The following is a 24,891-nucleotide window of genomic DNA, read 5'->3' as shown; positions in this document are numbered from 1 at the left end:
GAGGGCAAGTGGAAGGTGAGGAGGAAGAGGGAGGCGACCAGCCAGGACAAGGGTCTTTTGCTCCTGCCCTCTTGGTGCTCTGAGCTGCTTCCAGTGAGTGCTGCCTGAATTGGCGTTAACCGAAACTCTGAGCTCCTCACCCCTGCCTCCCAGTTCCTGCTACTCACTCTGGTGAGGGGGGGATGGGTTGCAGAGCTTTGCTTCAGGGCTCCTAGGCACCCATCCCCATGGGCTCCTCTCCGTCCCAGGAAGTCATCAGGCTCCGACCCAAAGTCCATTTGAGGCACCCATGACTGTTTAAAGGGGAAAACATTCCCAGGAGGCTGGGGGTTGAGCCCGGGATCTCACAGGGGCCAGGGCCCAGCTGGGGACATCCCACATCTGGGCCAGCATGGAGCCGTAATTTCCACTGTTCATTCAGTGGCTCAGGCTTCATGCTGCTGTTGGGTCTGGGGTCTGTCGCTTCCTGACTGCCTGATCTTTGGCAAGTTACTTAACAGCCCTGGACCTTAGATTTCTCATTTGTAAAAATGGGACAGTAACACGCTTTCCAACCTCAAGGGTTAAATGAGCTGATGCCTGCAAACGCCATTAGAGCACCTGGTATGTAGTAAGCCTCCGATCACTGCTCTTGTCAGTGGCATGGGACACGTTTCCATGTGCACCCAGCCTGTTCTCTTGTGGGTTCTGTGAGGGCAGAGTAGATCCTCTTCATCGCCTAAGGCAGGCTGGGCTCTTCCTCCCGGCCCCTCCTTGGTTCATTCGCCCGCTGTTTATTTAGAACCTGCTGTGTGCCAGCACAGATCTGGGATACAGCTGTGGACGAGAGAGGGTGAGGTGTCTGTTTTCGTAGAGCTTTGGGGGAGACCGGAATTAAACAATAGTCATACAAGAAATCACAACACAGATCATAATGAGGGTGAAGGGGACAGTTTGCCAGGAGCACACAAAGGTTGGGGCTGAGGTAAGAAGATTTCAGGCTGAGGGAAACTGGAAAGAGCTTGTTGAGTTCAAGAACAGCGCTGAGGCCAGAGAGGGGAAGGAGTGTGGGTGAGAGAGGAGAGCAAGGCCAGCCCATGCCACTTCTCACTGTGTATACATTTGGGTTAGCCCCTTAACTTGTCTGGATATCTGTGTATCCCAGCCGCCAGCCTCACAGAGGCAGGGTCAAAATCCAGAGATTGAACGTGGACCACAGAGGGGTTATTACTGGAGGTGTTGTTTTGTTTATTCCACAGATGGGAAAACTGTGGCCAGAGTGGGGAAGAGACTTGCTCCGGGTCCCAGAGCCGGGAATCTAGGCTGCCAGGGCTTGGAGTAAGCGTGTGTTAGACTCTTTTTTTTTTTGAGACGGAATTTCACTCTTGTTGCCCAGGCTAGAGTGCAATGGTGCGCTCTCGGCTCACAGCAACCTCCGCCTCCTGGGTTTAAGCCTTTCTCCTGCCTCAGCCTCCGGAGTAGCTGGGATTACAGGCACGTGCCACCACGCCTGGCTAATTTTGTATTTTTAGTAGAGATGGGGTTTCTCCATGTTGGTCAGGCTGGTCTTGAACTCTGGACCTCAGGTGATCTACCTGCCTCGGCCTCCCAAAGTGCTGGGATTACAGGCGTGAGCCACCGCGCCCGGCAGCATGTGTTAGACTTGTTTTTTTTTTTTTTTTGAGACGGAGTCTCTGTCGCCCAGGCTGGAGTGCAGTGGCGGGATCGCCGCTCACCGCAAGCTCCGCCTCCCGGGTTTACACCATTCTCCGGCCTCAGCCTCCCGAGTAGCTGGGACTACAGGCGCCCGCCACCTTGCCCGGCTAGTTTTTTGTATTTTTCAGTAGAGACGGGGTTTCACCGTGTTAGCCAGGATGGTCTCGATCTCCTGACCTCGTGATCCGCCCGTCTCGGCCTCTCAAAGTGCTGGGATTACAGGCTTGTTAGACTCGATGTGTTTTCTGCCTTTCTGGACTACTTTGCCTCTAAGATGCGGAAACTGAGTACAAGGGAAAGGACTCCAAATCCCCAGAATGTCCCCTGCAGGAGCAGAGTTGAAGGAGGTCCCACCACGTCTGGTGGATGGCCCTGCTCAGGCTTACCTCCCCCTTGTAGGGGTCACTGGGAACTGTCTACTGGGAAGGACTCTTGGGTGATCTCCAGTCTGGTGTGGCCTGCTCTGGGGCCCAAGTGAGGAAAGCATAAATTGGGCAGCTGTCTCCCAGTGAGAAGATAGAAGGAGCTTCTACAGAGAAGGTAGTGAGCTTACTGTCACTTTAATTATTCAGAAAGAGGCCAGATGACCTTTCATGCTTGGATAAAGACAGAGGGTTTGTGGAATGATTGCTTGAGGAGGGTTCAGAGGGAGATTGATGTGGTGGCTGCAACTGAGCTGCCTGACCTTGGGTCCCTTCTAGCCAAGGAAGTCTGAAGGTTATTAACTACTGAGGTTCCAGGATGCTAAGATGCAGCTTTAGCTGCAGAGCAGACACGTCACCTGTGACCTTCAAAGACCCGGTGATCTGAGGTCTTCCAGCCTTTCATCACCACTAACCGTTAAGCATGTACCATGTGACCAGGACATGTAGGAACCCACTGGGTGTGGATGGAGGAGTCTGAGAGTTGGAGCCTGAAGACCTGACTTTGAAACCTGACTCTCCCATTTACTGTGTGGCCATGGGCAAGTTACCTGGCTTCTCTGAGCTGCTTTTTTTCTCATCTATATAATAAAGGTGATGGGGCCTGGCGCGGTGACTCATGCCTGTAATGCCAGCGTTTTGGGAGGCCGAGGCGAGCGGATCATCTGAGGTCAGGAGCTCAAAACCAGGCTGGCCAACATGGTGAAACCCCATCTCTACTAAAAATACAACAATTACCCAGGCGTGGTGGCACGCGCCTGTAATCCCAGCTACTCAGGAGGCTGAGGCAGGAGAATCACTTGACCGTGGGAGGCGGAGGTTGCAGTGAGCTGAGATCGCGCCACTGCACTGTAGCCTGGGAAACAGAGTGAAACTCTGTCTTAAAAAAAAAATAAGTAAAGGTGATGGAACCTGCCCGGACAATCTCATATGATTGTCATCAGGAATCAGGGAAGTATGAATAGACAAGAAAACATTTTGCTAGCAGTGAAATCCCAAGTCACCTGAGGAATTGTTGTTATTCATAGCCAATGGGCAGACAGGAGGTCTGTGTCTGCATTCTTGGAGGAACTGGGAGAATGCAGGAGGGTGGATTTCCTTAGTTTTAGAATGTTGATACATCAGTAGCTGTCCCAGGGAGGATGGGAAGGTGTGATCACCTTCCCTGCCGTGTGTGAGGGCTCCCTCCTGGGTGATTCTAGATGTGAGTGTTTGAAGTGCAGCCAGTCTAGGTGTCAGCTCAGAAGGGCCTGGAGGAAGCACCTAATCCATCCCCGCTTGCCATTTTACAGATCAGTAAATGGAGGCTCTTAAGTTACATAACCAGGATTCCAACCAGGTTGGTCTAACTCTGGGCCTGTTCTTTCTGCAGTGTGACCAGAGCAGTGAGCTTTTGGTTGCTAACTAGCGTGTCTAGGCTGGGACCCAGGTTGGTGAGAGGAATCCTGTCATGGGCCAGGCTCTAGGCTAAGGCATGCTGGGGGCCCGGAGCCTGGGGGAGGTGGGGGTTAGTGGAGGACATTTGTGTGTGCACACGTGTGAGATTGTTCCTTCTTCTGTAACATGGGGGACAAGCATGCCCACCCGGGGCCGTGAGGACCCTTTTCAGTGTGAGGATGCAGATAGAGTGCACAGTGAATGTTAGTGTCCTTCCCAGTCATTGCCGTTCCCTTGTCTGTTTCTCCAGGCATTCATTCATTCATTCAACACATATTTCCCCAGTGGGTCCGGGGTACCAGGCCCTGTGCTGGGTGTCTGGACTCAGTGACCACGTAGTAGGCTTCTGCATGTAGCTCTTCTCTTCTCGGCTCCCAGGAGCTACAGGGGAGGACTCCAGTCTGTCACTGGGTGGAGGAGACAAGGTTACCACAGTCAGCAAAACTCTTGGCTGCTCCCTATCCTGAGGCCCAGCCTCAGCCTCCCAGGGGCCGAGCCTGTGTCCCTGGGCACACTCTCTCTTGTATATACAAATGCACATATATGTATTCACAGCTCAAGCTCAGAGACACACAACCACTGGCACATGTCTCACAGACCCATCCAGTGACTCGCTGGTGTTGGATGCTTTCGGAAGCACGCTTCCAGACATATTAGAGAGGATGCTCACTCAGAGAAGTGCACACACCCAAGCAGCTACACAACTCCCGTTCCATCACACCCACGCATCACCACACAGACACAATGGAGGCTGAGACCCTGTTGCAACCCCCAGGTCAGAAACACATCCTCATATACACGTCTTACACCCCCAGACACACCCGGATATGCCCCAGAGACTGACATCCTGCAGACACACTCAGACTCATCAGAAGTACACATGAAGGCGGGGATACAAACCCACGCAGACATTATACACACACACTAGCATCCACGGAAGTCGACACATCTACGCTTGCCAGGCTGGCCCAGGCACAAGCTCACCACCCAGGTACCTCCCCTGCCTCTTCCACAAAGAGAGCAGCAGAGACTTGCACACTTACCCGAGGCTTACAGACACCCACCAAGGGGACTCCCACGCAGACATTTACACACAGATAGCACACACAGTCACATGCACATCAGCAGGGACACGGCACAGTCTGGCATGCAAACATTAGGCATGTAGCATTTGCCAACAGGAGCCAGAGGCTCTCAAACCAGGGAACCTACACACACACACACACACACACACACACACACACACACACACGGGCTGTGACATCCACACACAGAAACAGGAAATCCTGGTCTGTGTCTCCCTGGAGCTAATGTGTACAAACTAAACTGTTTTTAGTAGCTCACTAGGCTTCCTTCCACAAGGCTGCTGGGAACACTGAGGAGTGTGGCCAGGGGCTTGACTTTGTAACCTTCTGGAGCTGGGGGTCCTGGGATCCTGGGTGGTGGGTGGTTGGGGGCTAGTAGGTCTTGAAGTCAGAAGAAGCTGCACTGAAGTCCCCCAGGTCCCTGATGCCCAGGGCCAGTGGGGCCGAGTGAAGTGGACTGATTGTCAGGCTGCCCACAGAAGAAACACTGCCCGGGGGCAACTCCCTTCTAATCTCCTTGGAATTTCCTGCTGGCCCTATCTCCCCCTGTTCCCTTGCTGGGGGTTGCGGAGGGCCATGCCACTCCCATCTGTAAAGGGTGCCCAGTTCTGGCTGGGGAATGATGGAGGCCAGGGTAGAGGTGGCTAGAGGAGGTATGGGAGCTCAGAGAAGGGGCTTGGCAGGCTTCCTGGAGAAGGAGGTGTCCTTGGAGCTGGGGAGTTAGCCTCAAGTGGCTGTCTCTGTGCCCAGCTCTTAGAACAGTGCCTGCCACGTTGTAGGAGCTCAATAAATATGTGTGCAATTAAGTGAAAGGCAGTTGGCAGGGCCTGGAGGTGGACCACAGGCTTGAAACAGAAAAGCTGGAGGGAGTGGTGGGAGCTGGCAGGGTTGAGGAGAGTCTGGGAAGGGGAGTTGGGCCGGCTTGGGATGGGCACTGAATGCCAGGCCGAAGCCGTGTGAGCACCTTGCTGGGAGGGGTCTCGTGGCAGCAAACCTGCAGCCACCTCCTTTTATGTGTCTGCAGCCCTGGGCCTGAGGCCTGCCCTGCCGGAGAGGAGAGCAACGCTGTGTGGTCTCGGGCAAACTCCACCTCTGGAGTCAAGTCTGGAGCCAAACTTCACTGTGTCACCTTCTCCCTGTGCATGCTGTCCCTGCATGGTCCCTCCTCAAGCCTCCGTGTTCCTCCTGTAAAATGGGATGTGATCGTTTCTAGTGGGGCGCTTGGGAGGTTGAGAGCTCAGGTGTTCTGTGCACCTAGCACCATCCTGGCACAGAGGAGGAGAGGAGGCCCCATGTCCTGCATAGCCTCCGGACAGAGAGAGAGTCCCCCAGGGGAGGGGCGCAGCTAAGTTCAAGGCAAGGGCCTGCCCAGCAGCCAAGTTTTTCACTGAGGTCATTCCCCTAGTCCCCACATGCATGACCTCATCCGTGGTCACGTTCACTCCCCTTGGTGCCGGAAGGAACTTGGAGCTGGGGTGCTCCATGCCAGGCTGACCCTGGCATCACTGGAGGCCTCAGTCAGCACTGCATCTGCCTGCTTTGCGGCAGTGGGGCGCAGCAGGGGGTCGGAGCGGGTGGGAGCAGCAGGCCAGCCCTTCCTTCTCTGAGGTCCAAGGTGGTTGGGAGAGAGCACTGTGATCTGGAGCCAAGCTGACTGGGCTCGAATCCCAGCTCTGCCTTTTCCTTTCTGAGCTTTCCCTTTCTGAGCCTCAGTCTCCTCATCTGTAGAATGGGGATGTGGATGTCCTTGCTGCGCATGTTGCCGTGAGGGTTCCATAAGAGAAAGAGTGCATGTACGGGTCCCATTAGCGAGGTCTGGCTCCTCGGAAGGACCCAACAGCCAAGCGCTTGCCTGTTCTATCTGGCCCTGGTGTGACCCCGGTGACCCCAGGTTAAGCTGGGTCCTTGACAGCAGGGGCTGTGCTTGGCTCTGGGTGTCCCCCCGTGGGTGTTGGCTTGGGGCATCAGTCTGAGTGGTATGCACAGAGCTGCACTGCATTTTGGGTACCCCCAAACATATCTCCCTGTCTGTGTCCCCCCTCCCCTCCCCTACGGCATTGTGTCACTCTTCCCTGAATGACCCAGGCTAGTGCCACCAGCTTAGTAACTGGTGATACACATTTGCTAATGGAAGGACACCTTTGGGGGCCCCTCATTCTCAAATGGAGGTGAATCATCTCTCATCGCCTGAGCCACAAGGAAAAGCTCAGCCTCTATGGATAAAAGTCTGGGGTTCCCTAGCTAGGCTGGGTTAGCTGAACATCTTTACTCTGGTTGGGGCCCAGGCCTGCTTTGGATCTTCTGGGCTTGAGTCGGTTGCACCAGCCTCTCCTCTTCCAGCCTCTCCTTGACCCTGCCTCGTGGTGGAGCAGCCTGTGTGGTCCTGCCTCCCGCAGCCTCGCCCACCCCTGCCCAGCCCAAGCTCTACGGGTGCATGCGGGACACACCCCAGCCTCTGTCCCGTGCTCTTGCCACCTGGCCTTTGTGCTTGCAGTTCCTGGCTCTTTCCCTTAGTTTCTTCCTCCACCTTAGGGCACTCAGCCCCAGCAGCAACTCCCCAGGCCAGGCTCCTGTGTCGGACACCTTGGAGTTCCCTGGAGCTTCCTTTGGAGCATTTACCGTGATGGTGATTAGATTATTAATGGGGTAATGACAGGTTTCATGCCACCACCGCCCCACCTTGCCCTGCATGAGGGCAGGGACCTTCCAGGGTGTTTAGCTCCTTCCTTTTACAAAGGGAGAAACTGAGGCCCAGAGAGGTTAGGGGGCTAGTTAGAGGTCATGCAGCCTGTAAGTGGCAAGAGGCAAGACTGGGGTCTTGTGCTTCTCTCCAGGATGCCAGGCAGGGGGAATGGCAGGGGTGTAAAGTGCTGGGGTGTCCTGGAGCTTCAGGCTGTGTGGTCTTAGGCCACTATCTTTGGAGCTTTGCCTTCTATCCCTAAAGACCTCAGACCCCTGCTCTGAGTTAGAGATTTCGCTGCAACCCAGAAGGTGTTTGGGGGATGTTTTAAACACATCCAGGTCCAGATGCTGCCTTCCTTCCTGTTCACATGGAAAGGATGGGAGGAAACTGTCAGGCGCTTCCTGACATGAATGTCCCAGAGGCCGTAGGGCCTGTGGATATGTCCCTGCTCTGCCAGGTAAGGCCTTGAATGGGACAGTGACAACAATGACAAGCCAGATGTGGCCTTGGTGGGCAGTGGTCTCTGGGCATCTCCTTACCAACAACAACCACCACATACACACACACACACCCCTCCCTGATAGAGCATCTGTAGTCTCCTATGCAGAGCTGTACCAGACGGATCTGGGAGGCTCACTCCTGATTGGCTGCATAGACCTCATCTTCCTGGGCCTCCGTTTGCTCACCTGTGAAATGGGGATAAGATAGTCATAGCGCCTGCCTCTAAGGTTCATCACTGAGCAAGAGATAATGATCTTTCTGTCTCAGTCCGGTGTCTGGAACACATTAAACACTTGTCAATGTTAGCTATTGTTATCGTCACCATTGTTCATTATAAGACTGTCTGGTCCAGCTTATAGGAGCTCCAACTGGACCTGAATCCTGGCTGTGCCACTTAACTGTGTGTGGCCTTGGGCAACGTACTTGACCTCTCTGAGGTTCCTCTCCCATCGGGGATTGCTTGGACTGCAGTGAGAGAATGTGCGCTGCCTGGCGGGGAGGGGGAGTGCCCAGGGAGCATCTCCTCTTATTTCTTGGCAGTGGAGAGGCGGGTCCAGGCCCCAGTCTTCCCTCATTATTCCTAACCAGAGGAGTAGGATGCGGTGGGTCTCCAGGGCCAAGCAGTCTCCGTGTCGGCTGGAGTGGGGAAGTTGTGTGGCACAGCAATGCTGGGCTGGGTGTACTGGCCTTCTTTCCCTGGGACCTTTTTTTTTTTTTTACTGGAGATGAAGTCTTATCTGTCGCCCAGGCTGGAGTGCAGTGGTGTGATCTTGGCTCACTGCAACCTCTGTCTCCTGGGTTCAAGCGATTCTCCTGCCCCAGCCTCCCAAGTAGCTGGGATTACAGGTATGTGCTGCCACGCCCGGCTAATTTTTGCATTTTTAGTAGAGATGGGGTTTCACCATGTTGGCCAGGCTGGTCTTGAACTCCTGACCTCAGGTGATCCACCCGCCTCAGTCTCCCAAAGTGCTGGGATTACAGGTGTGAGCCACCGCGCCCAGCCTCATCAGGACCTTTGATGCAACTCCCCAAAAACTGGACCCCAGCTTCTTTCCAAGGATGCTAAGCTAGATTGAGCTCTGGGATGGGAGACAGGTGCCCAGAGCCCGCCCGCCCGCTCAGTGCTATCCCCTCCAGGGACTGTGGGATTGTCCCCTGTCCTTCTCGAGGCCTGTGTCCCTGGGTATGAAGGGATGGAGTCTTTGGGTTTCCTCCCCTGCTGCTGTGCCCAGAGTGTTTGCATTTGAGCTGAGAAGTGGAGCTCTGTGGAGTTTTTTGCATACCCTTTTTTGGGGTCCAAGTGCGATGATCTCATCTGGAGCCTTGACAGACTCCTGGGGGACTGGCAGAAGGGATGGCAGATGGCTGCCCTGGCCTCTTGGGTGGGGCTGGCATGCCGCCCCTGTGGCCACTGCCGGCCCACTCCGCAAAGCAGCCCTTCCGGGGCTGGGGTGAGTGGCCTGGGCCCGGGCAGGAGACGAGTGGCCCAGAGCCAGGGTGGCAGATGGGAGGCAGCCCAGGCCTCGGCCTGAGGGAGGGACCGTGGTGGCCAGGGCAATGTGGGAGCAGGCGGGCCAGGCGGAGGCTTCTGTTCCTCTATAGTGTGGTTGCTGCCGCGCAGAGTGAGGGTTCTGGGCCTCTCAGCTCAGCTCTGTCATTCTTTTGGGTTGGTCTGCCCGTCAGAGGGCTTGTTGGGCCCCTGGAACCTGGGGAGGAGGTGGTACATTTGGGTAAGGTTTGGAATCTGGCAGGGCTGTGGCTTGGGTGTTGCTGGGCTGGGATTTGAGCCCTGCCACTGGGGTCCGAAGCACCCGTGGGCATTAGCTTCACAGAATCAAAGAATTAGATTCAGACACAGGAACGCGGACTAGAAGTGGTTTTCTGTAGGGAAGTAGAACAGGGGGATTCTTCTCCCCTCTGAGGGCCTGTGTATTCATTCAACACCTCTTTATTGAGCTGTTCGGTGTGTCCCAGGCACTGTGCTGGGCTCTGTCCTCCTGACATCACATCCTAGTGGTAGAGACTGACATTCTGCAGGCAAACAGACAAAACGATGAATATCACAAATAAACCTGTGATACATGCCAAGAAAGAAACAAGGGGTTAAGATGGACATAATGGGACTAGAGGAGCATGGAAGGCTTCTCAGAGGAGGTGGCAGTTCAGTGGAGACTTGAGGCAGAAGGCAAGCCAGCAGTGCAGAGATGGGGGCAGGGAAATCCAGGCAGAGGAAACTGCAAGGCCAAAGGCTTTGGGGTGGGACAGGTGAGGCAGTTGCTGGTTGCCTAAGACCCAAGTGGCTGCTGTGTTGCCAGTGAGAGGAGGAGTCGAGGGAGATGAAGATGGAGAAGTGAACAGGACTCAGGCCAGACAGCGCCTGTATGCCCTATGATGGGATTTGGGTTTTCTTTTGTGTGTGATAAAAAGTCACTGGAGGTTTTGTTTTGCTTTGCTTTTTGCTTTTTGGGGTTTTAGGTCAGGTGTACTGGGCATATATATACAATATATACAGTTGTACAAATATATACAATAAAATGAATTTTGGCAAATGCATCCAGTTCTGCAGCCACCACCACAACCAAGATACAGAACAGTTCCTTCACACCCCAAATTTCACCCTGTGAGGTCAGTTCCTCTTTCGGTTTCAGACCCTGACTACCACTGGGACTGTTTTCTGTCTCTATAGCCTTGCCTTTTCCAGAGTGTCAAAAATAGACTCATACAGTGTGTAGCATACTCAGTCTGGCTTCCTTCCCTAAGCTTCCTGCATGTGAGCTTCCTCCATGTTGCAGGTGTCAGCAGTTCTTTCCTTTTCATCGCTGAGTAGTATTCTATTGCGTGGACGTACCACAGTTTATCATTCACCAGCTGAGGGACATTTGGGTGGTTCCCAGGTTTTGGTGATCATTGGAGAATTTTAAACAGTTTTAACCACATTTTAAACATGGTTTTAGAAAAAATCACTCACTGTACAAATTAGTTGGGAGCAGAGTGCCCATCATAAGGATTAAATCCAATAATTTGGTGATGGGTCTGGCCCACCATAGGTACTCAGTAATTGTTCAAACAAAAGGGCTCTGCCCTGGGGCAGTCAGGGAGGCTTCTTGGTGGAGGTGGCTTTTTTCTTTTTTTTTTTGTCAGATACAGTCTCATTCTGTTGTCCTGGCTGGAGTATAGTGGTGCCATCTCGGCTCACTGCAACCTCCACCTCCTGGGTTCAAGCGATTCTCCTGCCTCAGCCTCCGGAGCAGCTGGGATTACAGGTGTGCACCACCACCCCCGGCTAATTTTTTGTATTTTTGTAGAGACAGGATTTCACCGTGTTGGCCAGGCTGGTCTCAAAGTCCTGACCTCAAGTAATCTGCCCGTCTTGGCCTCCCAAAGTGCTGGGATTACAGGTGTGAGCCACCGCGCTCTGCTGGAGGTGGCTTTTGAGGTGGGAAACAGGTGTGGAGTAGGAGGCCCAGGCAGTACAGAGTCCCATGGCAGCTAGGTGGGCTCAGATTGCAGCTTCCGCCCCTGAGCCAGCCTTGGCATATCTAGGGTTTCTAGAATGTGGTCTGTAGGGGTCATATCAGAGTTCCCCAGGGACACCAGGGGCTGACTCTTGGGTGGGAGGTAGCTGAGGGACTTCCGCTCTGGAAGTCTCTTCCTTGGTGGCTGGCAAGAGGCAACCTGCTCCTGCCTTCAGGAACCTCATGTCCCCTTGGTTCTCCCCGTCCTCCCAGCTGGGAGCTGCTGCTGGATTCAGACCACACGCTGCCACTTGCTGTGTTTCTGCAGAGGGTCCAGGTGTTCGGTCACTTTCATCTCCAGCCCCACAGCTCCCCAGCTGCTGCAGGCCAATTCCATCATAGCCGTGCATCTGGAGCCACGTGCGAAGGTTCCAGTGGCCCCAAATCTAAACTTCCCCCTGCTGTCCTCAGTGTACAAAGGTGAAATCATTTTATATCTGTGTGGGTTTCTCATAGAAAATAATCTTTCTTAGAACACTTATATGTGATTTATCAGCCTGGGCAATAAAGCAAGACCCCCTCTTTACAGAAAATACAAAATTCAGCTAGGCATGGTGGTGTGTGCCTGTAGTCCCAGCTGCTCAGGAGGCTGAAGTAAGAGGATGACTTTAGCCCAAGAGGTCAAGGCTGCAGTGAGCTGTGATCAAGTCACTGTGCTCCAGCCTGGGTGACACAGTGAGACCCCGTCTCAAAAAATAAAATAAATAAGTAAAAAGTGTGATTTGAAAGCGGAGCTCTGCTTCTCCTGTCTATATTTCATTTTAAACATTTAAAGTTATATCTTATTTTGGCTGGGTGCGATGGCTCACGCCTGTAATCCCAGCACTTTGGGAGGCCGAGGCGGGTGGATCACCTGAGGTCAGGAGTTCAAGACCAGACTGGATAACATGGCAAAACCCCGTCTCTACTAAAAATACAAAAATTAGCTGAGCTTGGTGGCGCATGTTTGTAATCCCAGCTACTTAGGAGGCTGAGGTAGGAGAATCGCTTGAACTCCAGAGGCAAAGATTGTGGTGAGCTGAGATCACGCCACTGGACCCCAGCCTGGGCAACGAGAGCAAAACTCAAAAAAAAAAAAAAAAAAGGAAACCAACTCTATTGAAATACAGTTATTAAAGTATTTTTAAATTACAACATAGTAATATATGTGCTTATTAACTCATAAATTCTGATGACAGATCTAACTAGCATAATTTCAAACTACTGATGAATGTAAATAATATTTTGACATTTTTGCAGCAACTGTTATATGATATGAAAATATCTGTGATTTTTTTTTTTAGTGGCAAAGTCACAGGTATTACTTATATAATGATGGTTTGTTTATAGGCCCAGAATAGAAGGAAATGCTACCTTTTACTTAGAGGTCACTCAAAAGAAAGATGTGATATTCCAAGTTCATGGACTCCCTGAGTTCTGGTTCCAAAGAAAGATCTTGAAGTCAGTGGTTGGAGTTTGAGTCCTGATTGGAGGTCTCACCCCCTCCCCCTGCCCGTTTGCATGTGCTTGGGCATGACCCACCTTCCCAGTGCTTCTCTGAAGTTCTTCATCTGTAGAACATGGATGATGGTTCCTGTCTCTCCTCACTGGGGGGGTTTCAATGAGGATCTGTGGGATGATTCAGCTGGAATGTCTTTGTAAATGGTGAAGCCCTCTGCTGCTGTGCAAGATCTTGCTATTATTAGCAGTAGTGTGAGCTCATGTTTGGCCATCTGGCCCAGCCGGGACCAAGAGGCTCTTCCTGGACAATTCTCCCAGGATTCTTGGGAATCAGTCCATCGAGGGGAGCAGGTTTGCCTCTGAGAGGCTGCTTCCTGCAGACTGAGTTCATGGTTTGGCAGGGGGTGGACAGAGATGCACTTTGTGGGCAGGGAGTGGGTGGGTGAGCAGGAGGTTCCCTGTGCAGACAGACCCTGCCTACCCTCCTTGGGTGGCATAGAGATCTGAGACTAGTTCTGATCTGCCCAGGCTCTCCCTCTTTTATTTTTAGAGACAGGGGTCTCACTCTGTTACCCAGCCTGGAGTGCAGTGGTGCAGTCATGGCTCACAGCAGCCTGGAACTCCTGGGCTCAAGTGATCCTCCTGCCTCAGCCTCCTGAGTCCTAGGGATTACAGGCACATGCCCAGCTACATTTTTTAAATTTTTTATTTTTTTGTAGAGACGGAGACTCACTGCGTTGCCAAGGCTGGTCTTGAACTTCTGTCTTCCTAACTCTTTGCAGCTGACCTGGAGTTGTGGACTGGGCAGGACAGAAGCTATATTCAATTTTTTTTTTGGGGGGGGTCAGACTCTCTCTGTGTCACTTAGGCTGGAGTGTAGTGGCGCAATCCTTACTTATTGCAGCCTCAACCTCCCAAACTCAAGTGATCCTCCTGTTGCAGGCTCCTGAGTATCTGAGGCTACAGGTGCGCACCACCATGCCTGGCTAATTTTTAAATTTTTTTGTCTCGCGATGTTGTCCAGGCTGGTCTTGAACTCCTGAGCTCAAGGGATCCTCCCTCTTTGGCCCCCCAAAGTGTTGCAATTACACGCGTGAGCCACCACGCCTGGCCCCATACTCATTCTTTAATTCCTACATCTACCCATAGACAGTGACGGTACCTGTTCTGTACCATGGCCTGCCCTGGGTGATGCTGGGGACTAGACACAAACCAGCCCCAGCCCTTCTCCCTAGCTCTTGGGGAAGACTGACATGAAAACAGACAAATACAACCTAAAACTACCAGCACAACGGACCATAGATTTCAGAGCGTAGGGTTTGAATCAGATTGCGGGGAGGAAATGTTCTGGAAGGATGAGATAGTCGGGAGTCAGCCTGGCAAAGGCCGTTCTATCAGAGGGAATAGCTGAACGGTCTGGAAGAGCACAGTTATGACGCACTGACCCAGGGCCACGTGGCTGGTATGGAATCCAGCACCGCAGGTCCCTTGCTCAAGCAGCTCTGCGAAGCTTCTGAGCCTCGTCTTCTCATCTGCAAAATAGGAACATTTTCAGCACCTACCTCACAGGGTTGGTAAGAGGATTAAACTGTCAACCGATAATGCATGTACTGCCTGTGCTGGGGCCTGGTAATTAGTGAGCCTCCTAATAGGTGGTAGCCATGTTTCGTTTGTTGAAACAGTCTGTCTCTGTCGCCCAGGCTCAAGTGTAGTGGTGTGATCTCAGCTCACTGCAACCTCTGCCTCTGGGGTTCAAGCGATTCTCCTGCCTCAGTCTCCCGAGTAGCTGGGATTACAGGCACCCGCCACCACACCTGGCTAATTTTTTTGTGTTTTTTTGTAGAGATGGGGTTTCACCATGTTGGTCAGGCTAGTCTCGAACTCCTGAACTCAGGTAATCCATCCACCTCGGCCTCCCGAATTGCTGGGATTACAGGCATGAGCTGCCGTGCCCGGCCAGTGGTAGCCATTTTTAAAGTCACAGCCTATTTGGATGCTGGAGGGCCGGGGTAAGGCAGGAGTAGGGAGGAGACCAGGGGCTGGCTCAGGGCCCAGTAAGGGGACTTGGACCTGAAGCAGAAGCTGGTGAGAACTGGTAGAAGAGATAGAAAGCCGTCTACCTTCTTCAGATTTCTCCAAAAACAGCTATTAACTGTGTAATCAGAGCAAAAAAGCATTCTCTAGAAAGGGAAGCACTGCCTATCCTGGCAGCAGTGTGGGTGCCCTGGTCTCCCATCCTCCTCCATGCTCCTATTCCCCGTTTCTATTCCAGCTAAAAAGTCTGGGTTAGCTTCAAGAGTAGCCTTTAAGGTGAAGAGGTCAACTTGAAGGAGGTGGCCAGGCGTGGTGGGGCTGAGGGTCAGGGGTCCCAGGGCTCTGAGGTGGGCACTGCCAGGCACTGTGTCCTTTTGTTGTCTGGCAGAGGATGAGGCTTGGGGTTTCCCGGGTGGTGTTGAGGGGATTTTTTTTTTTTTGAGACAGTCTCGCTCTGTTGCCCAGGCCGGAGTGCAATGGCGTGATCTCGGCTCACTGCAACCTCTGCCTCCCAGGTTCAAGCAATTTTCTTGCCTCAGCCTCCCAAACAGCTGGGATTACAGGCGTGAGCCACCCCACCTGGCTAAGTTTTGTATTTTTAGTAGAGACAAGGTTTCACCATGTCTACAACCTTGTTCTATAGCCACAAGGCCTACTGAGTCCAGTGGAGCTGGGCCTCTCCCTCCCCATTTCCACACAGTTAGGGGGTCTGGGAGCTGGGAGAGGCTCTTCAGAACCACTGAGCTGTCTGTGAAGGAGCTGGGAAGCCTGTGCTCCTCACCCCCACCTCCCAGGGCCTCTCACCCCCAGCTCCTTCAGTTGGATCTGTCACTGGAGAGCTCTCCTGGGATGGGGCCCAGACTGCGTGACCGCAGAGCCCCAGAGCATTCTTATGCTCCCTGAGGACTGTGAACCTCTGGAGCAGAACAAGGGCCCGCCCTCTGGGTCCCCTCCCCAAGCTCCAGCAGCCTCTCTCCTAGCCCCACCTGGGGCCCCGAAAGCTCAGCGCCCCTGCCTAAGTCCTGCATTCGCCAGCCTCTCCCGCCCACGTCCCTGCAGACCCAGCCTGGGGCCACAAGCCTGTCTTTGTCAGCTCACCCTCTCACGTGGGGCCGTGCCAGCAGGGGCTGACGGGCATTCTGCCTGCAGCTGGGACTAGCCCCCCCGAGAGGCCTAGGCCCCCCTGGAGAGATGGAACTGGTGTGAATGCAACATCTTGCGCTGTCACAAATTGACTGTGGTGAAGGGCAGGCCCTGGGGAGACAGCTGCTCATGTGAGAACTATCATTCATTCATTCACTTATTCAAAGGATGCTTACTGAGATCCTGCTCTGTGTCAGGCCCTGGCTTGGGGACTTGTCCTCAGAGATCTGACTCTTGCCCTTTTAGCAGGGGGGGAAAAAGGCTAGAAGGAAATGCCCTTCATCAGAATCCCTTGGGGGGCTCACCCTAGGAGTTTCTGATTCAGCAAGTCTGGGTTGGGACATGAGAATTTCTCACAAATTCACCAGTGATGCTGATGCTACTGGTCCAGGAACTGTACTTTGAGAGCCACTGTGATTCAGGTATTGGAATTATGCACGGATTATATTTTCTTTCTCTTTTCTTTTTCTTTTTCTGAGACAGAATCTCGCTCTGTCGCCTAGAGTGGAGTACAGTGGTATGATCTCAGCTCACTGCAACCTCCGTGTCCTGGGTTCAAGCAATTCTCCTGCCTCAGTAGCTGGGATTACAGGCACCTGCCACCACGCCTGGCTAATTTTGTATTTTTAGTAGAGACAGGGTTTCACCAAGTTGCCCAGGCTGGTCTCAAACTCCTGACCTCAAATGGTCCACCCGCCTTGACCTCCCCAAAGTGCTGGGATTACAGGTGTGAGCCACTGCACTTGGCCTGTTTTCTCTATTTTCACAACTGTCTCTATAATCATGTTTTACTTTTTTTGTTTTTTTAGAGACAGGTTCTTGCTCTGTTGCCCAGGCTGGAGTGCAGTGGTACAATCATAGTTCAGCGTAACCCCAACCTCCTGGGCTCAAACAATCCTCCCACCCCAGCCTCCCAAGTAGCTGGGGCCACAGGTGTACTTCCAGGCCAGGTAATCCATTCGCCTCAGCCTCCCAAAGTGCTGGGATTACAGGCATGAGCCACTGCACCTGGCCAATGATAGCCATTTTTAAAGTCACGGCCTGTTTGGATGTAATATATTACTATTGTTGTTGTTGTTGTTATTTTTTGTAGATATGAGGTCTCACTATGTTACCCAGGCTGATCTTGAACTCCTGGGCTCAAGTGATCCTCCTGCCTCAGCTTCTCAGAGTGCTGGGGTTACAGGGGTGAGCCATTGTGCCCTGCCAATGCTTTATTTTATTTTATTTTACTTTGCTTTTTTTCCAAGACAGAGTCTCGCTCTGTTGCTCAGGCTGGAGTGCAGTTGCATGATCTCGGCTCACTGCAACCTCCGCCTCCCGGGTTCAAGCAGTTCTCCTGCCTCAGCCTCCTGAGTAGCTAGGATTACAGGCGTGCACCACCACAACCGGATAATTTTTGTATTTTTAGTAGAGATGGGGTTTCACCATGTTGGCCAGGCTGGTCTCAAACTTCTGACCTCATGATCTGCCGGTCTTGGCATCCCAAAGTGTTGGGATTACAGGCGTGAGCCATCGCCTCCAGCCTGCCCTGTTTTATAAATAAGAAAATCAGTTATTTAAAAGGTAAAAAAGTGATTCCAAAAATGACTCTAGCGCTGTGGGTGTCATCTTATGTGAGAGATGTCACCTCCCATGATCTGAATGTCGTGCATCTGTTAATGTAGCCCAGCATCATAGGGTTGTGTGCATTTCCCCTTGGTTCAGCCTGAGCTTGAGGTCCACTTAGACCCTCCTATTCTTTCCATCACCATATCCTGGCATTTTAACTTTCTAGAGAGAATAAGTGGGGTGCTGATGATCGGCATGGCTAGGATTTGAACACAGATCCATCTGGAGGCTGGCCTAGTCTGGATTTAGCCGACTGGCTTGCACTTCCTGAGTTCTCTTTCCTTCATGCTTCCTTCATCAGCTGCCTGAAACAGCGCGTGGATCCTTCACTTCCTCATTTTTTAACTGGTGTGATCATTTACTGTTCCACTTCCTCCTTTCCACTTGTTCTGTCCACATGGTGTGCTGGTGGGGTGGTGAGTCTATGTGTCTGTGAGGATGGGGGTGGGGGGGGCCTGGCCGAGTGACTGTTCCTCTGCAGCCCCAGGAGTCAAACCGATGGGCAGGAAAACCTCCCAAGCTTCTGAGAACTAGCCTGGAGGGTAGGGCTCCCTAACCCCGACCCTGAATTAAATCCATCCAGCCTCAGGGGGCGGAGGCAACCCCAGCCATACCCCCTTCCTCACAGGGAGCCATCTTACCAGGCTGACCATTGGAAGAGCAGAGCTGTCCTTGCCCTCTGGGCAGGCAGGAGTGAAGAGAGAGACCCCCATGTTTGTTCCTTTCCCAGGCGCAAGGTCAGTTCCCCCCTTCCTCCCAGCCCCAGCGGGGGTATAGTGAGGGGTGCTCGGACAGAAGCCAGAGGTGTCCCTCCGATGGGAGCAGAGTGGATGCTCCCTCCTCCCAGTGGCAGCATGAGGAGGGAGGAATACGAGACCCCACTTCCCAGTCCCTTCCTTTCCGTTTCCTTTGGGGAAAGGCAGGTAGGGAGGGCTGAGGAATCCGGCTCTCCAGATCTGCCCTCTCCAGGACCCGCAGAGGCCTTTTTGCCCCTTGGACCCCCCAACCCCTGCTTCCATCACCGCCATCCTCGGTGCTTCCCCCTGGCTCCTCAGGGATGCCTTTAGCAGTTCATTCATCCCTGGTGACTCTGTTTCTCTTTTTTTATTTTTTGAGACAGAGTCTGGCTCTGCTGCCCAGGCTGGAGTGCAGTGGTATGATCTTGACTCACTGCCACCTCTGCCTCCCAGGTTCCAACGATTCTCCTGCCTCAGCCTCCCGAGTAGCTGGGACTACAGGCGCCCACCACCACGCCCGGCTAATTTTTGTATTTTTAGTAGAGACAGGGTTTCACCATGTTGGCCAGGCTGGTCTTGAATTCCTGGCCTCAGGCGATCTGACTGCCTTGGCCTCCCAAAGTGCCGGGATTAGAGGCATGAGTCACTGCACCTGGCCAGTTTCCCTTCTTAGTATACAATCTTATTTAAATCATTCGGTCACACTAAGGGTAAGTATTATTCCCATTTGTGACTGGGTTTGCACATTTGTATGAGACATAATAATTATGCATTTCTTCTGCGTAATTCTACTTCCCTCCCCCTTTACACTTAGTATCTAATGATTGTTGCACATTGGTATGTCTTTTTGTTGTTTTTGACCTAACTAAACATGCATGCACCCATTCAGTTAATATTTGTTGGGAGCCTACTGCCTGCTAGACCAAATGGGATGGCCTCCAGGCACTCATGGTTTGGCTGGAAGACAAACTATTAAACATAGAATTGCAGATTTGCTAATAATGATTATAAAGGAGAAGTGAGGAACAGCTGGAAGCTGATGACAGCGGTAGCAGAAGCTGCCTTGAGGAAGTGAGGTCATACTGTTACCCTCTCTGCTTAAAATGCAAACCCAGGCCAGGCATGGTGGCTCATGCCTGTAATCCCAGCTGGGCAGATTGCTTGAGCTCAGGAATTCATGACCAGCCTGGGCAACATGGCAAAACCCTGTCTCTACACACACACACACACACACACACACACACGCGCGGGATGTGGGGTTGTGTGCCTTTGGTCCCAACTACTTGGGAGACTAAGGTGGGAGGGTGGCTTGAGCGACTAAGGTGGGAGGGTGGCTTGAGCGACTAAGGTGGGAGGGTGGCTTGAGCCTGGGAGGCAGAGGTTGCAGTGAGCTGAGATTTTGTCACTGCACTCCAGCCTGGGTGACAGAGTGAGACCCCCTCTCAAAACAAGCAAACCCCAAACCCAGATTCTATTTTGCCCTTCAAAGCCCCAGGTGGTTGACTCCTGTCAGTTTCCTCAGCCTGAAATTAACCCAGTAGCTGCCCTGCCCTCCTTGCTGTACCTTGACACACACACGCCTTGCTGTACCTTGCTGTATCTTTCCTGCCTCTGAGCCTTGGCACGCACTGTTCCCTCTGCCTGGAATAACCTCTCCCCCTAGCTTTTCTGGCTCTTCCTTCTTGTCTCAGCTCAAATGTCTCTTTTGTAGAGATGGCCTCCCTGATCATGTCCCCTAACATAGCACCCTCCACATCACTCTGTCATATAACTCACGTTGTTTGGTTTCGTTTTGGTTTTGTCTTTATAGCACTTAACAGCATCTGAGGTTTTTTTATTTTTATTTCTTTCTTGGAGATAGGGTCTCACTCTGTCTCCCAGGCTGGAGTGCAATGGTATAATCTCAGCTCACTGCAACCTCTGCCTCCTGGGTTCAAGTGATTCTCATGCCTCAACCTCCCGAGTAACTAGGATTACAGGCACGCACCACCATGCTTGGCTCTTTTTTTTTTTTTTTTTTTTTTTTTTTGGTGTTTTTAGTAGAGACAGGGTTTCACCATGTTGGCCAGGCTGGTCTCAAACTCCTGACCTCAAATGATCCACCTGCCTTGGCCTCCCAAAGTGCTGAGATTACAGGTGTGAGCCACTGAGCCCAGCCAGGTGTTTTTTGTTATTATTATTATTTGCTGGTTTACTGTGTATCTTCCTGGTGAAACTTGGGGCTCCATACAGAATATATAGAGGGGGTTGGACCCACTGTCCCTCCCTACCCCTGCACTTAGCACAGGGCCTAGTACTTACATAGTTGATGCTCATCCATATTTCTTTTTTTTTTTGAGATGGAGTCTTGCTCTGTCGCCCAGGCTGGGGTGCAGTGGCGCGATCTCGGCTCACTGCAAGCTCCGCCTCCTGCATTCATGCCATTCTCCTGCTTTAGCCTCCTGAGTAGCTGGGACTACAGGTGCCCACCACCAGGCCCGGCAATTTTTTTGTATTTTTAGTAGAGACGGGGTTTCATCGTGTTAGTCAGGATGGTCTCGATCTCCTGACCTCACGATCTGTGATCTGCCTGCCTCGGCCTCCCAAAGTGCTGGGATTACAGGCATGAGCCACCATGCCCGGCTTCATCCGTGTTTCTTAAATGGCATCTCCTGCTTCCCCAGTGTGTTCCTGTTGCTTCTGTAACAAATCACTACAAATTTAGTGGCTTAAAAGACCACCAGGCTGGGTGCGGTGGCTCACACCTGTAATGAATCCCAGCACTTCGGGAGGCCAAGGCAGGCAGATTGCTTGAGGTCAGGAGTTCAAGACCAGCCTGGCCAACATGGCGAAACCCCATCTCCACTAAAAATATAAAAAATCAGCTGGGTGTGGTGGTGGGCACTTGTAATCCTAACTACTTGGGAGTCTGAGGCAGGGAGAATCGCTTGAAGTAGGGAGGAGGAGGTTGCAGTGAGCTGAGATCGCGCTATTACACTCCAGCCTGGGCAACAGAGTGAGACTGTCTCAAAAAAAAAGAACACCGGATTATTATCCTCTGATCCTGGAGGTGTCAAGGTTTGGGCAGGACTGCATTTTTTGGGAAGACCCCAGGGCAAAATCATTTTCCTTGCCTTCTAGAGGCACCCCCTCCCTCCATCATCACAGCCCCTTCCTCCAGCACCAAAGCATCTCACTCCAGCCTCTGCTTCTGTTTCCCTGTCTTGGGATCCTTAATTTACTCATATTTGCAAAGTCCCTTTTGCCACGTAAGGTAACATTCACAGATTCTGGGAATGTGGACATGGACATCTTTGGAGGTCTGTCATTCAGCCTGCCACATCCAGGTCCCCCACTGTGCTTCATTCAGCACTGGGTGTGGTCAGCACTCAGGCCTCCTAGCTGCTACTGTGGGCCCAGTAACCTGACCCTTCCTTCCCTCCACAGGATGAGATTGAGGAGCTGCGGGCCGAGATGCTGGAGATGCGAGACGTCTATATGGAGGAGGACGTGTATCAGCTGCAGGAGCTGCGACAGCAGCTGGACCAGGCCAGCAAGACCTGCCGCATCCTGCAATACCGGCTGCGCAAAGCTGAGCGCCGCAGTCTCCGTGCCGCCCAGACTGGCCAGGTGGACGGCGAGCTTATCCGTGGTCTGGAGCAGGATGTCAAGGTCAGCCTGGGCCCAGGTGCCCTTGTTGCTGGATGAGACCACAAGTCTAAGTGAGGCCCAGGTTGGCCTTGCATGTCACTTCCGTGTGTCCGTGGCCAAGTTCTACTACCTCTCTGGGCCTCAGTTTCCTCATCTAAGTAGGAATTCCTGGTGAATCCACAGGGCTTCTATCAAGGGTGCCCCAAAATGATATTATAATATGAATCCTTCCTACTACCAGCAGCTACTGTTTTGTTTTTTTTTTTTTCTTTGAGACAGAGTTTCTCTCTTGTTGCCCTGGCTGGAATGCAATGGTGCGATCTTGGCTCACTGCAACTTCCGCCTCCCAGGTTCAAGCGATTCTCTTGCCTCAGCCTCCCGAGTAGCTAGGATTACAGGCGCCGGCCACCACACCCAGCTAATTTTTGTATTTTTAGGTAGAGACAGGGTTTCACCATGTTGGCCAGCCTGGTCTCCAACTCCTGACCTCAGGTGATCCACCCGCCTTGGCCTCCCGAAGTGCTGGGATTACAGGCATGAGCCACCGCGCCGGGCTGAGAAGCTACTATTTATTATCAACCACACACCTGGTGTTAGGCTCCAATTTGTCCCTGCACAGTTCCATGGAGGTTTCTTTTCCTTGTTTGTTTTTTTAGAGACAAGGTCTTGCTCTGTTGCCTAGGCATCAGGCAGTGATGTGATCATAGCTCACTGTAGCCTCCACCTCCTGGGCTCGAGGGATCCCCCCACCTCAGCCTCCTGAGTAGCTGGGACTACAGGCACACACCACCGCACCTGGCTAATTTTTCTATATGTTGTAGAGATGGGGTCTTATTATGTTGCCCAGGCTGGTCTCAAACTCCTGGGCTCAAGTGATCCTCCTGCCTTGGCCTCCCAAAGTGCTGGGATTACAAGGATGAGCCATGGTGCCAGGCAGAGGTTCCTTAATTATGTTAATGAAAAGTAGTGAAGGCCTCAAGACCATCCTGGCTAACACAGCAAAACCCCGTCTCTACTAAAAATACAAAAAATTAGCCGGGCATGGTGGCAGGCACATGTAGTCCCAGCTACTCAGGAGGCTGAGGCAGGAGAATGGCGTGAACCTGGGAGGCAGAGCTTGCAGTGAGCCAAGATCGTGTCACTGAGCCAAGATCGTGTCACTGCACTCCAGCCTGGGCGACAGAGTGAGACTCGGTCTCAAAAAAAACAAAACAAAACAAAACAAAAAGAAAGTAGTGAAGGCCTAGAGTTGGTCAAGCCTGGTTTAAATCTTGGCTCCAATATATCTGAACTTTATTATTTTGAGCAAAGTCACCTGTTTCAGTGTCTTCATCCATAAAATGGGTTTGCAGCAATCTCTATGTCACAGGGTTCTATGAAGATTAAATGAAATAATGTGGGCTGGGCACAGTGTCTCATGCCTGTAATCCCAGCAGTTTGGGAGGCTGAGGTGGGCAGATCACCTGAGATCAGGAGTTCGAGACCAGGCTGGCCAACATGGTGAAACCCCATCTCTACTAAAAATACACAGATTAGCTGAGTGTGGTGGTTCCCGCCTGTAATCCCAGCTACTCGGGCTGAGACAGGAGAATCACTTGAACCTGTGAGGCGGAGGTTTCAGTGAGCTGATATCGCACCACTGCACTCCAGCCTAGGTGACAGAGTGAGACTCTGTCTCCCAAAAAAAAAAAAAAAAAAAAAAAGAAATAATGTGGGTAAAATGCCAGCATAAGGTCTCAAAAATGTTAGCTATTATTATTATTTCCATTTTCTTATGAGGAATCTGAGGTTCAGAGAAAGGCAATACCTGCCCAAGGTCAAGGAGCGCTCAGCATGTTGGTGGCAGAGCCCAGGCTCATCAGCCTCCCAAGCTTCCAGCTTGGCCTCACTGCTGTCTGCTTCAGGAAGCAGGGGAAGGGTGGGTGGGACGTTGGCAGGTGGGATGTCCCCCTGCCTGTCTTCGGAAGCTCTGGTCTGGTGGTGAGAACTCCGGGGCCCCCAGGCCCGGCCCACTGCCCTCGGAACTCAGCCCAGTGTGATCCAGTGACAGGAGGAACTGGGATGGGGTCCTAGGGAGGCTTCCTGCAGGGGTGACTTCTGAGCAAAGGTCCAAGGGAGAGGTGGGCCTGAGCCAGGAAGGGGTAGAGAGGAAGGTGGCAGAAGATGGCCCCTGTGAGGACCCAGGGGAGCGGCAGGATGGGAGTCGGTCACACACTTACCTGGGGAGAAGTCCCTTCTGTTGGAAGACACTGGCAAACTCAAGCCCTAGAGCCTTTCCAGTGGAATATAAAAGAAAAACCCTCATTAAGGGACCAGGGAGAGCCAGGATTTCAGAGGCCAGCAGGGCCAGGGGAAGTAAACAGGAGTGCCTGCTCCAGGAAGCCACTGGCGCCTCCTGTGGTCTTGTTGGTGCACAGTGGGATTGTAGTGCTATTCTACACATGAGACAACCAATGGATATGTCTCCGCCAGAGGTGGAGGCTCATGCCTGTAATCCCAGAATCCCAGCGCTTTGGGAGGCTGAAGTGGGAGGATCGCTAGAGGCCAATAGTTGGAAATCAGGCTGGGCAACATAGCAAGACCCTGTCTCTACAAAAAATAAAAAAAATTAGCAGAGGCTGGGGGTGGTGGCTCACACCTGTAATCCCAGCACTTTGGCAGGCCAAGGCGGATAGATCACCTGAAGCCAGGAGTTTAAGACCAGCCTGGCCAACATGGTGAAACCCCAGCTCTACTAAAAATACAAAATGAGCCGGGTGTGGTGGTACAGGTCTGTACTCCCCACTACTCAGGAGACTGAGGCAGATGAATCGCTTGAACCTGGGAGGCCGAAGTTGCAGTGAGCTGAGATCACACTATTGCAATCCAGCCTGGGTGACAGAGTAAAACTCTGTCTCAAAAAAAAAAAAAAAAAAAAAAAAAAATTAGCAGGGTGTGGTGGTAAGTGCCTATAGTCCC

At 52.4% G+C, this 24,891-nt stretch overlaps 1 protein-coding gene and 3 long non-coding RNA genes across 8 annotated transcripts in view; 2 read left to right on the top strand and 2 right to left on the bottom strand.

Moving 5' to 3' along the window:
- The window catches only part of MTCL2 (microtubule crosslinking factor 2), a 91,603-nt gene that overhangs the window by 2,439 nt on the left and 64,273 nt on the right, over positions 1-24,891 (top strand). For 4 of the 5 annotated variants that reach the window (XR_013399850.1, XM_077951647.1, XM_077951648.1 and 1 more), the window contains one exon: positions 21,730-21,954. Coding sequence is in view for 4 of the 5 variants with exons in the window: in XM_077951647.1 (XP_077807773.1) it covers positions 21,730-21,954 (225 nt within the window). In the remaining variant the exon portion in view is untranslated. Of the gene's footprint in view, positions 1-1,930; positions 2,236-21,729; positions 21,955-24,891 lie in introns of those variants that run through there. The other variant, XM_077951649.1, reaches the window with a different exon arrangement.
- Positions 1,646-23,644, bottom strand: LOC144332119 (uncharacterized). Its single transcript, XR_013399892.1, has 3 exons — positions 23,441-23,644; positions 17,384-18,447; positions 1,646-2,782 (listed from the first exon to the last, which is right to left on the bottom strand). It is a non-coding gene; the product is annotated as an uncharacterized LOC144332119 (long non-coding RNA).
- Positions 4,402-12,422, bottom strand: LOC144332145 (uncharacterized). Its single transcript, XR_013399919.1, has 2 exons — positions 12,301-12,422; positions 4,402-8,646 (listed from the first exon to the last, which is right to left on the bottom strand). It is a non-coding gene; the product is annotated as an uncharacterized LOC144332145 (long non-coding RNA).
- On the top strand, positions 8,528-15,359 carry LOC144332122 (uncharacterized). The gene is made up of 3 exons (XR_013399895.1): positions 8,528-8,737; positions 12,216-13,871; positions 15,120-15,359. It is a non-coding gene; the product is annotated as an uncharacterized LOC144332122 (long non-coding RNA).

Source organism: Macaca mulatta, chromosome 10 (assembly GCF_049350105.2).
Source record: "Macaca mulatta isolate MMU2019108-1 chromosome 10, T2T-MMU8v2.0, whole genome shotgun sequence".
Taxonomy (NCBI): Eukaryota; Metazoa; Chordata; class Mammalia; order Primates; family Cercopithecidae; genus Macaca; species Macaca mulatta.
This window is presented reverse-complemented; position numbering and strand designations above follow the sequence as displayed.